Genomic DNA, 12617 nt, shown 5'->3' with positions numbered 1-12617 from the left:
TAGTCCATCCCCCTGCTCAAGCAGGAGACCCTGTGCCGTAATATGAACAGGCCTATGCCACTTCAAACAAATGACTGTCCAATCTCTTCTTAAAAACATCCAGTGTTGGACCATTTACAACTTCTGGAGGCAAATTGTTCCACTGGTTAATTGTCCTCCCTGTCAGGAAATTTCTCCTTAGTTCTAAGTTGCTTCTCTCCTTGATTAGTTTCTATCCATTGTTTTTTGTCCTGCCCTCAGGTGCTTTGGAAAATAGGTTGACTCAGAATAATAGAATAACAGAATAAAAGAGTTAGAAGGGGTCTAGGAGGTCTTCTAGTCCAACCCCTTGCTCAAGCAGGGGACCCTCTACTATTCCAGACAAGTGGCTGTCCAGTATCTTCTTGAAAGCCTTCAGTGATGGAGCACCCACAACTTCTGAAGGCAAGCCATTCCACACTGCCAGGAAATTTCTCCTTAGTTCTAGGTTGCTTTTCTCTTTGATTAGTTTCCACCCATTGCTTCTTCTCTTGCCTTCAGGTGGTTTGGAGAATAGCTTGACTCCCTCTTCTTTGTGGCAGCCCCTGAGATATTGGAACGCTGCTACTACGTCCCCTCTATCATGTCCCCTCTTCAAGCATTTCACTGTGATACTATTCCTCTCATTGTTGCGAACCCCAGAGTATGGACGTATTGGCCCACCGGTGCAGGAGAAAAAAAAGCCTGCATTAGATCTCCCATGTTTTCTCCTTTCTGTTAACAGTTATGGTGTGCAGCTGGTGTAAATTTGACCGGCTGGAAGCCTGGAGTGGAACCGGAGGTTGCAAATGGTCAAAAGCCTGATCCGGGATGTGACCCACTAACCTGTGATCGAGAGACGGAAGGAGAGAATACGAAGAGCAATCACACCTCTCCAGAGAAGAAAAAGGTTGGGCGTACAGCTGACTCTGTTCATATGTGTCGGCCAGGAGTCAGCACCCCACGGCTCTGGAGCCGCATGTGGCTCTTTCATCCCTCTGCTGCGGCTCCCTATTGCTCAAAATATGCGTCACCACTGCCAATGTGCGACAACTGCTGGCGCGTGATTTATTGCGTTTTTCAACCCCCCAGTAGGTCAACCATGGTTAAATCCAAGGAAAGAAAAGTTTCAGAAGAATAAATGTTTAATTCAACTACATATGTTAGTTCTGTGGTCGCTGAGGAAATAGTCAGGCGAGGGAAGGGTTTTGTGGCTCCCGGTGTTTTCTTTTCTGTGGGAAACGGGTCCAAATGGCTCTTTGAGTGTTTAAGGTTGCCGACCCCTTGTGTAGGCATTCGGGTTTTTTCCCCCCAGAGCTTTATATATTCATATAAAACAATTTGAATTTTTTTTTAGGCTGGATAATTAGTACAAAGCAATATCTTCCTGAAAGATAAAGTCGCGTTGCATTTTATGTCCTGGAAGGGATGTTCTGATGCAATGTGCAACTTCCCACTCTTCACTTTCCACCCAGCCATGTGCCCGTTACCTTTTGCCTCCTTGCAGACCAAAGAACTACATGAGATGGATGCCACATCCAGTAGAGTCTGGATCCTCACTAGCACCTTATCTACTAGCAAAGTGGTTATCATCGATGCCAACCAACCAGGAACGGTGGTGGATCATTTCACAGTTTGCAACGCCCACGTCCTGTGCATCTCCAGCATTCCAGGCAAGTGAGGACAGATCTTGGGGACTTCTTTTAAAAAAATATTATTTGCCACCCATCTCACCACAAGGCCACTCTGGGAGGCTTACAAAGGCTTGTCATTCCCTGTCGTGGATAAAGCTGTGTTGGTCCATAAATGTTCAATGGTTTCTTTCAAAGCTGGCAATTCATTAGAGGTACATTTAGAATAACATAGCAGTCTAGAATCAACATTCATTTAAAAAAATCTGTTCCTCTACTTCCATAAAGCACAATATGGGCAAGGTTGAAATTTAATATGGAGGCTGGGACTTGGTGTCTAGTGTCTGTTAGTTTTCCTTTTGGGGGAAAAAAGACCTAGTCGTTATGATGTTTAGAGTTTCACAAGGGAAACTTGTTAAGTCAAAGGGAAACTAGCTTATCCACTAACATCTTATCCAAGCCTAAATTTGGTTTGGCTAGACATAACCCTGTTTTCCCTCCTGGGATAATAAGCCCAATTGGGCTTTTGAGTGCATGCGCTAAAATAAGCTGTTGCCTGAAAATAAGACCTCCCCAAAATATTTAAATGCATGCGCAGGAAGCCGAGCTTTTGAGTGCATGCACTAAAACAATCCCTCCCCCAAAAATAAGCCCTCCCCGAAAATATTGCAACACAGCAGCAGCCATGAGGTGACCACGCTCGCCACCTCCTGCACCTCAAGAATAATAAGACCTCCCCGAAAATAAGGCCAAGTGCTTATTTTGGGGGTCAAAAGAAAATAAGACCCTGTCTTATGAGATGAGATGATTTTTTAAAAACCTGAATATGAAGTAACTTCCATTCTCACTTGTTTCCAAATATAAATCCTAATCTTTTGGAAATTAAATGGGTATTTTGTCTGGAAAAGTGGTGATACACAGGGCTAAATTCACAGTATTTGCCGAACCTTTAAAATACCATTGAGATTGCTTTCCATGGATGTGACACACTGACCTTGCCTGCTGGCTGGGGAATTCTGGGAGTTGAAGTCCACTTATCTTCCAGTGGCCAAGATTACTTACGATACCAAGGAGTTTGCTTTTAATACAGTCTAGTCTAAGATAGCAATGATGATGTTTCAAATGGATGTGCCTCACTGATCTCGAAGCCTTCTATTTCCCCATCATAAGAGCCATGGTGGTGCAGTGGTTGTTAGAATGCAGTATTGCAGGATAACTCTGCCCACTGCCAGGAGTTTGATTCTCACCAGCTCAAAGTTGATTCAACCTTCCATATTTCCGAGGTTGGTAAAATGAGAACCCAGATTGTTGAGGGCAAGAGGCTGACTCTGTAAACCACTTAGAGAGGGCTGTGGGAGCACTGTGAAGTGGTATATGTCTGCTATTGCTATTAGGAGCCCTAGTGGGGGCAGTGGTTAAAATGCAGTATTGCAGGCTAATTCCGCTGACTGCCAGCAGTTCGATCCTGATCAGCTCAAGCTTGATTCAGCCTCCCAACCTTCCGAGGCGGGTAAAATGAGGACCCAGATTGTTGAGGGCAAATAGGCTGACTCTGTAAACCGCTTAGGGAGGGCTGTAAAGCACCGTGAAGCGGTATATAAGTTTAAGTGCTGTTGCTCCTGCTATCTTTGCAGCGGCCTGTGATACGGATTATCCTCCTGGAGAAATCTTTCTGGAAAGGGACTTGAATCCTGAGGAATCTTCGGGAACAGATGGCGTCTTAGCAGGCATCACTTTAGTTGGCTGCGCAACTCGTTGCAATGTTCCTAGTAGCAATTGCTCTTCCCGTGGAGACACCCCCGTGTTGGATAAAGGACAAAGTACGTTTCCAAATGTTTTAAGGGCAGTTGGGTTTTTTTTTCCTCATCTTGCTTTTACTTAATTAAGCCTGTTTACGGTTCTTTCACTCGAACGGCTTTAACTGTACAGAATTAAAATAGATTCCTCAAATAGCTCAGTACTTAATACAATCTTGCTGTCCAGAACTATCACATGGATAAAATTATGAATGTCTCCTGCCTATCGAGGGGAAAAGAAAGCAAAAGACAACTATACCCATTAATTGAACCCAAATGACTAATTGAACTTCCACAGGGTTTAAGCTAACCATCCCCTGAGTTTGGATTTAATCAGGATAATCTTAGTGAAGGGGGGGAAAAGGCCATTGAAATATTCAGGATAAATATTGGGTGGCAGTAGATTGTGCTTTTTGATTATCAGTATTCTGATATGATTTTTATCTTTCTAACTGGCAAGCGGAATTCAGTAATGATTCTATTTTTCTTCATTGAAACCCCATTAAATGACAATTAAAATCGTCTTTCATTTTCCTTCAAGTTACCAAATTGTTTTAATAATAATATAAATCCCCACCTGTCAATTGCAAAAGACCCCCCCTCCCCGCTTGGATCTGCATGCATGCTATATTAATACATTACAACATCCTCTTAGGCAGAATTTGATAGAATAGAATAGAATTCTCTTTTGGCCAAGTGTATTTGGACATCACAAGGAATTCGTCTTTGGTGCAGATGCTTTCAGTGTACATTAAAAGACTAGATACATTCGTCAAGAATCATAAGGTGCAACACTTAATGATAGTCATAGGGTACAAACAAACAATCAGGAAACAACATTGTAAGGATACAAGCAATAAAGTTACAGTCCTGCAGTCATAAGTGGGAGGAGATGGGTGATATGAATGATGAGAAGACTAATAGTAATAGTTAATGCAGCCTTAGTGAATGGTTTGACAGTGGTGGGGGAATTATTTGTTCAGCAATTGACATATAAAGGCCAACATCAGCTAAAGATCTAGCAGCTGTCCCTTCACACTGTTGGGAACAGATAATCGCATCGGCCTATCTGATTTGATAGTTAGATAAAAATGCCAAATCCAGTCTAGACATCTAGCTGTCTAGGTGACCAACCCTAATTTTTTAAATTTATATTCTACGGGACTCCCGGCAGCTCTGAATGATTTTGCCTTTTAAAATTTATGATGTGTTTTTTTGAGCTGGGGCCTATTTTCTCTGTTAATTGCTGGACCAATATCTGTTAAAAGTAACCACTCTTCTTGTTCATCTTTTCCTTCATCTTTAATGTCACCATCCTGCCTTTAGATGAAGTGACTGCAACCAGCAATGGTAGGATCGATCCGTCCCAGTCCACTGAGGAGGCCACCGAAGCCACGGAGGTGCCAGAGAACGGTGTGAACGAAATGGAGCCAGCCCCCGTCCGGACTGGCCCCCTTACAGAACATGTGTTTACCGATCCGACTCCAGCTCAGGCACCTGCAAGGCAGAGCAGGTAAAAGAGGAGTTGCTTGTCCTTGTCCTGGAAAGTCCCAGGATCTCAGCAACGAATTAGAACAGATGGAAAAGGGGCATTCAGTTGCGGAATAGAGAATGCCATGTTAAAGAAGGTCAAAGCTGTCAGAGTTTGTTGCAAAAATCCAATCCAGAAAGCACACACAGAGATAACTGATTCAGCAGGTTTCATTAACTTCTTTATATACATAACAACACATGAATAAATGTACAATACCAACAGCAGATTCTTCCAACGTGGTAGTGGGGAGAGATTGTAAGCAGGTTCAAACACCGGCAGGCTATACTGAGAATGAGTCTCTCTTAGTTGCTGTTCAGAGCTAAGCCACACCTAGATGCCAAACTGTTTCAGCTCCCATTGGCTGACCTTGCTACTAAGCCTTATTCATTGGCTGACCTTGTTACCATGTCTCTTCCGGTTCATGAATATTCTGACAAAAGCTTGGCCAGGTATAAGTAATCCTCAACTTACAACCGTTTGAGTAGTTTATTCATGACAGTTGAAGCATCCCAGGGTCACCCGATAGCCATCCGCGACCTTTGCAACCGGTTTCCTACAAGCGAAATCAGTGGGAGAGGCCAGATTCACTTAACAACCGCTTGATTCGCATAACAACTGCAATGATTCACTTTATCTACCACGGCAAAAAGGTCATAGAATCGACCATGACTCACTAAAGAACTACTTTGCTTAGCAACCTAAACTCTGGTTCCAATTGTGAGGATTACCTGTATAAAGCATTTTTCCCCCTGTACCACCAGACACTTTAAAAAGGGATGTTTTTTTCTGCCAGTGAGAATGGACATCCAAAAACGGAATCGAGCACGGCAGTGCCAGATCAAGAGGCAAATGGCAATACAGTGGGTGCTACCACCAGTGCCGCCCCCACCATGTGGCTTGGAGCACAGAACGGCTGGTAGGAATCTCAGGTTTTGTTTTCACAGCCCTTCAATTACTAATGCCATCAGATCTCAGTGGGAGAGCCACTTTGGTCTAGTTGAATCATGAGTTCAAGTCCCACCTTAGTCATGAAAGCCGGCTGAATGACTTTGGGCCAGTTACTAGGCGATTGTGAGTTCTATTCCCACCTTAGGTATGAAAGCCAGATGGATGAGTTTGGGCCAATCATCAAGAGATTGTGAGTTCTAGTCTCACCTTAGGCATTAAAGCCAACTGGGTGACTTTGGTCCAACCACCAGGAGATTGTGAGTTCTAGTCCTGCCTTAGGCATGAAAGCCAACTAGGTGACTTTGGTCCAACCACCAGGAGATGAGTTCTAGTCTCCCCTTAGGAATAAAAGCCAACTGGGTGACTTTAAGATGCATGGACTTTAATTCATGCTGGTTGGGGAATTCTGGGAGTTGAAGTGCAGACATCTTAAAGTTGCTCTATTTGAAAAACCCCAGTGTTAACTAGGCAAAAAGCAAGCTCACCTTCTAGTTGACTCAATTTGTGACAATTTCTTAGTCTTTGTAGTTTTTTGGCAACTTGCCATTGGCTTACTCTAAGAACTTTTTTTTCCAATGTCAGATCTGGCTTATAGCTGAGGTTTTTGCCAAGGAGCTCCCATCGGAGTTCCAACCAGACCCAAACCTGTTTAGCTTTTGAACTCAAAGAAGATTATCCAGAGGCTGCCATTCTACTGTCAACCTAATCCTGTCTAATATTCCCTCCTGCCAGGCTGTATGTACACTCAGCAGTATCAAACTGGAAGAAGTGCCTACATTCCATCAAGTTGAAGGATTCAGTACTAAGTTTGGTGTAAGTAGACAAGATGAATTTGGTTTTTTTATGGATAAATATGTATGGAATGATGGATGATATTTCTTGTTAAAATAAAGTGAAAAGAATAATAGCTTGCATATTTGCATTTAGTCTCTCTCTCTCTTTCTCTCATCTCTCTTTCTCTCTCTCATCTCTCTTTCTCTCAGCTCGCTCTCTTTCTCCTTTCTCTCTTTCTCTCATTTCTCTTTCTCTCATTGCTCTCTCTCATCTCTCTCTTTCTCTCTCTGCCTCTCTTTCTCTCATCTCTCTTTCTCTCTCTCTCTCCTTCCCTCTCTCTCCTTCTCTCTCCCTCTCGCTCTCTTCTATCTATCAAATTTCTACACTCACCTGACTGATTCTGGCTGGTTTCTTACATACCACCTCCAATCTCAAAAAAGCTAGATTATACCCTGCATTACTGCTATTGCGAACTTTGCTGTTATTTTTCACTGAAAAGTAAGATATTTAGGATGCCAAATTTCTACGGTTATCATACTGCAGAACTTTCAAATACACATCATTCCGTTCCACCTCAAAAATTTTGTACATGTAACTTCAAAAACTATGTTCCTCTCTCCTCTCTCTATTTAGGCATGTGAAAGGGCGAGTTCTTGTGGCTCTGGCAGATGGGACCCTTGCCATATTCCACCGGGGAGAAGGTAAGGGTCAGTTGCTATAAATGATCTCCGGTTGCTAAAAATGGGAAAAAGTAATTAACTAGGATTCATTAGTTTTGGGGATGCACTTGTCAAAATTGACTTGTCTCATGGCTGCTTAACGCTGCAGTTGGCAGAATCTAGCAGGCAGGGAACATCTTGGTGTGTCCCATAGAAATTTGGGATATGTAACCTCCTATTTAGAGCTTCAAATATTAACTTACTGTATTTTTCGGAGTATAAGATGCACCTTTTTCCCCCCTAAGAGAGGGTGAAAATTTGGGTGTGTCTTATACACTGAATGTAGCCCCACTCACCCACCGGCCCCAACCCTTTGGCCTCTGCCTCTCAGCAATTTACCTTCTTGCAGCAAACGGGGGCTTGCGGAGGCTTCAATAAGCTACAGCAATCCCTGCAGCCTGAAACAGCTGATGATCGGGAGAAACTGAAAGTGAAACTTGCTGTTTCCTTCATGTGGCAAATTGCTGGGAGACAGTTTTTTTTTTCTTGTGCTAATCAGGCTGTTTGCTGCAAGAAGGTAAGTCAATAACTATAAATGCCTATAGAATGTTCAAATTATTAGACTTATTTTTTTAAAACTGCTTTATTATTGTTCTAGACAACTTAACAAAATGAAGACGCTTTTTAAAATGAATGATTGATCTGAAGAGGCCCAGTGCTATTGTTTTAAAAAGCGCTATTCTTTTAAATAGCAGAGAATAACTATACTTCCAGAAAGCACATCAATTTTAACAGCATCTGTACAAGTATAGTCTGAAATATAACACTACAAACTGTGTATATTGTCTGTATTGTTTGTTGCAAGGAGGCAAATTGCTGGGAGAAAGAGGCAGATATTTTCCCCTTGTTTTCCTCCCCAAAATCTAGGTGTGTCTTATACTTCAGGGCGTCTTATACTCCGAAAAATACAGTAGGTCTAGATCGGATTCTGCTTCCAGAGCTCAGGGCCTGGAATAGTGGCCTTAAGGAAACAAATTCCAATTCAGCTATATTTAAAAAGTTCGTACTATCTGGGCGGTTTGACTGCACCAATTCCTTCCTTGGCTGAACCAGGGGTGGAGAAGCATGTATTAGAGACGCTTTCATCTAGATCCCTAAAGCCAAGGTTGGATCCAGTCACCCAAAGGGATCTGTTCAATTCAGGGGTTCTGTGACTCTTAACACAGAAGTGCCTGATTCTTCAACAGCAGGGGTGTCAAACTTGATTTCATGGAGGGCTGCATCAGGGTTGTGTTTAACCTTGGGGGTGGGAAGGCAGGATGGCTGTGGCCATCTCACTTGTGTCGGGGGCATCTATGGTGGCCTGGGGGAATCCACTGTCTCCAGTGGAGGAGAAAGGCAAGACCAGGGAGAGTGCGAAAGCCTTATCCTCCAGAGGAGCCTTCCTATCCCTCTCAGGCCACTCAAGAGGACCCCCGGACGGTCGTGCAGGCTGTCCAGAGCCCTAGGCCCGTGATGGCAAACCTATGGCACATGTGCCACAGATGGCACCTGGAGCACTATCACACGAGCCGTCGCCCCAACTGAGCTCCACCACGCATGCGTGTGCTCCTCCCGCCGGCCAGCTGATTTTCAGATCTCTGCCGCACATGCGGGAGATGCATGAGGATGTGTGGTGGGGGGGGCGTGTGTCTCCTGAGCCCCATTTTTGGTCTCAGGAGGCTTTAGTGAGACCTGCTAGGCCCAAAACGGGATGCAGGGGGTTGCATGTGCATGCACGGGGGCGGGGGGAGCACAGGGGAGTCATGTGCGCATATGCAGAGGGAGGGGTGCACACAGGGTGGTGGTGGTGTACGCACATTGCATTATAGATGTTGGTGTACCCGTGCACATGCTTTCGGCACGTGAGGAGAGAAAGGTTAGCTGTCCCTGCCTCAGGTACTGGAGGGCAAGTGCTTCGCCCAGCCCTCACGCTCCCAGGGCAGTCCTGAGCTGCATGCGGTCCTCCCGGTCTCCATTTTCGCTGGCAGACTGCTGCAGGAGACCGTTGCACGGCCCTCCCGAGCTCTGCTTTTTGCTGGCAGAGGCGCCGCGGGCTTCAATGTTTTCAGCGCAGATCTAAGCTCCCCCTGGGCCTTGAGTTTGACACCCCTGCTCCAGAGGAGTCCAGTCTCAAGTCATTCCTTCTTCTCTTCTCCTCCCCCTTCCTCTTTCCATTTTCCTCTAGATGGCCAGTGGGACCTCAGCAACTACCATCTCATGGATCTAGGCCACACCCATCATTCCATCCGTTGCATGGCTGTGGTGTACGAGAGGGTGTGGTGTGGCTACAAGAACAAAATCCATGTCATCCAGCCAAAGACAATGCAGATCGAGGTACCGGGAGTATCTCATTTGGGGTTCTATTGCTGTCTTTAGGAGGGCCTGTCCTGCTCTCTGCTTTTCCGTGGGAATACTAAAAGCTCAATTTACTTTGACCAATAAGGGTACGTGAATCAGCCAGAAACTAATCCAGAGGTTGTGATCACTGTAGAGAAGAACACACAAGCTCTTAGGGACACGGTGGCTCAGGGGCTAAGACGCTAAGCGTGTTGATCAAAAAGGTCAGCAGTTTCGTGGTTCGAATCCCCAGCGCCGCGTAACAGAGGGAGCTCCCCGTGACTTGTCCCAGCTTCTGCCAACCTAGCAGTTCGAAATCACGTAAAAAATGCAAATAGAAAAATAGGAACCACTTTGGTGGGAAGGTAACAGTGTTCCATGCACCTTCAGCGTTGAGTCATGCCGGCCACATGACCACGGAGAATGTCTTCGGACAGCACTGGCTCTTCGACTTAGAAACGGAGATGAGCACCGCCCCCTAGAGTTGGGAACGACTGGCACATATGTGCGAGAGGAATCTTTACCTTTTAGCTTTTATGGATCAGACCACTTGAAACAGGGGTGCCCACAGGGCTTCAGATGCATCCTGTAAGATTTTGGTGTCTCTGTTTCTCCCCCAACCCCTTCCTCCTGAACTATTCCTGGAGTTGTAATCAAACTGTAATTTTTCATGGGCCAGAAAAGAAAATGTATCAAACAAATGATGGGGGGGGGGGGAAGACCTCACTGATGTTATTTATTCCACTTTTAAATACATTTAAATTAAATCAAGGTGAGATTTTGTCCTGGCCTGGCTGAATCCTTGACTCCATCTACTTTGGGGTGTGCCACCCTTGTGCCAGTCAGACGTCAACAATAGCTCTTTCTTGGGGGGCAAAAAACCCCTGCTTATGGATTAATAGATTACGTAATGCAAGTTACTTTTTTAAAAAAACATTTTTTTTAAACAAACAAGTACAGACAAACATAAAACATAAAACCATCTTCCAGTTTCGTACAGTGTGTCGATTGGTTACAAAACCTTTGTACATTCTCACCATAGTCTTCACTTACAATTTCTATAGAATCTCGTATTATCAACCTGATATATACGTATACAATTATTATCATTATTAAACATTGATTTGACTATAACTAGCATTACTTCATTTTATGTGAGATATTCTAAATTTTGAGTAAATTTATATTATGGCATTTCATTACATCATCCTAAATCCATCCAGTAGTAATACATCTTTATAAAATTCTTTGTGTAACCATTGATGAGTCCCATGTTTTATAAAATTGTTCATCTTTAGTTACAAAACTTTTGTGCATCCTCTCCATAGTCCTCACTTACAAATTATATAAAATCTCATATTATCAATCTAATATATATGTATACAGTATTATCATTGTTAATGCAAGTTACTTTTAAGCAACGCAACTGAGATCATTATTGGGAAAGCTTATCATTTTAAAATATTGCGGCTGATATTTGAAGTTGCGATGTGCTAGTGGACACACAGGAAACCAAAGAAAGTTAGGTTTGTAACTGTCACAAAATCAAAGCTTCCTTCCTTGATGCTTTTCCAGAAGTCTTTCGATGCCCATCCTCGTCGGGAGAGCCAGATCCGGCAGCTGGCCTGGATTGGAGATGGCGTTTGGGTTTCCATCCGTCTGGACTCCACTCTACGGCTCTATCATGCCCACACTCATCAACATCTTCAGGATGTGGATATCGAGCCCTACGTCAGCAAAATGTTAGGTAAAATGAAATGGCATTGGAAGCCTTTTAGTTCTTTTTCCTTGCTGCTCCGTGTGCCTAGCGCTGCCTCCCTCAATAGTCCTCCTATGGCCCTTGAAGCAGGGGTGAAATGCTACCGGTTCGGGCCAGTTTGCCCGAACTGTTAGCAAAAATGCTACTGGTTCACTCTAGCACTTTAAATTTTTTAAAAAGTAAAAAAAAAGTTCTCAACAATGATGTGGCACAGCTGATTGTCGCACAGCTGATCGTTGGAACTTAAAAAAAAACTTTTTTAAGGCATTTTTTTTACCACCGGTTTCGGGAAAAATGCTAAAAAAAAGTTTAAAAAGAGGTCCCGACGATCAGCTGTGACAATCAGCTGTGCTGCACGATGATTGTGGGAACCTTTTTTGTGTGTGTGAAGTCCAGCTGCTTTTGCCTGGTGTGTGAGTCAGTTGCGTAGCTTTTGTGTTATTTTTGTGAAAGTGTGATAGTTGGTTTTTGAGCTCTGTATGACTCTGTGAGGTGCCTTCTTGTTGCTGGCTAGTCACATGACCACCAAGCCACGCCCACAGAACCGGTAGGGAAATTCTTTTTAATCCCACCACTGCCTTGAAGTCCCCAGCGAGCTTGCTTAAATAGCTCTCAAGCCCAAGTAAGCCAGAACAAGAGATGAGTTCAAAGCGTTAAAAGTTTATTCCATCCTACATCTACACAAGAATCTGACCTACTAATGGCCAAAACAAATTAGCACTAGATAAAGAGTCAATGAAATTCACTGGGAGCTGAATAGAGGTCTCATATGACTATGTAAGGATTCCAAGCTAACGACATGTTTAACCCTGCCTTCCAGCTCAGCCTGGTCCTTTCCTACAGTAGCTAGCTAATGGTTTTTGATCTTTCTTGTTCTTTTGGGGTTGCTTGCATGATACCAACCAATGACATGTTGCTCTCCTATTCAGGGACTGGGAAATTGGGTTTCTCCTTTGTGCGGATCACAGCTTTACTCATCGCTGGCAATCGCCTGTGGGTCGGCACGGGCAACGGAGTGGTCATTTCTATCCCTTTGACCGAGAGTAAGTGGTTGGCATTTGCATGTTTTCAATCATTTCCTCTGTTGTATGAAGAAACGTCAGAATTTTCTCTAATGCTTTTCATCACGGGAAGCTTTCA

General features: G+C 43.9%; 1 protein-coding gene across 1 annotated transcript in view; it reads left to right on the top strand.

Moving 5' to 3' along the window:
* MAPK8IP3 (mitogen-activated protein kinase 8 interacting protein 3) overlaps positions 1-12617 on the top strand; it is a 67946-nt gene that overhangs the window by 50378 nt on the left and 4951 nt on the right. The window contains 10 exon segments of the mRNA XM_032230860.1: positions 743-907; positions 1505-1670; positions 3263-3448; positions 4751-4937; positions 5752-5874; positions 6639-6719; positions 7314-7381; positions 9567-9715; positions 11294-11465; positions 12407-12520. Of these exon segments, the coding sequence (XP_032086751.1) occupies positions 743-907; positions 1505-1670; positions 3263-3448; positions 4751-4937; positions 5752-5874; positions 6639-6719; positions 7314-7381; positions 9567-9715; positions 11294-11465; positions 12407-12520 (1411 nt within the window).

The sequence above is a fragment of the Thamnophis elegans genome, chromosome 14 (genome assembly GCF_009769535.1).
Source record: "Thamnophis elegans isolate rThaEle1 chromosome 14, rThaEle1.pri, whole genome shotgun sequence".
In the NCBI taxonomy this organism is placed as follows: domain Eukaryota; kingdom Metazoa; phylum Chordata; class Lepidosauria; order Squamata; family Colubridae; genus Thamnophis; species Thamnophis elegans.
The sequence above is the reverse complement of the archived record's forward strand: the minus strand, read 5'-3'. Positions and strand labels throughout refer to the sequence as shown.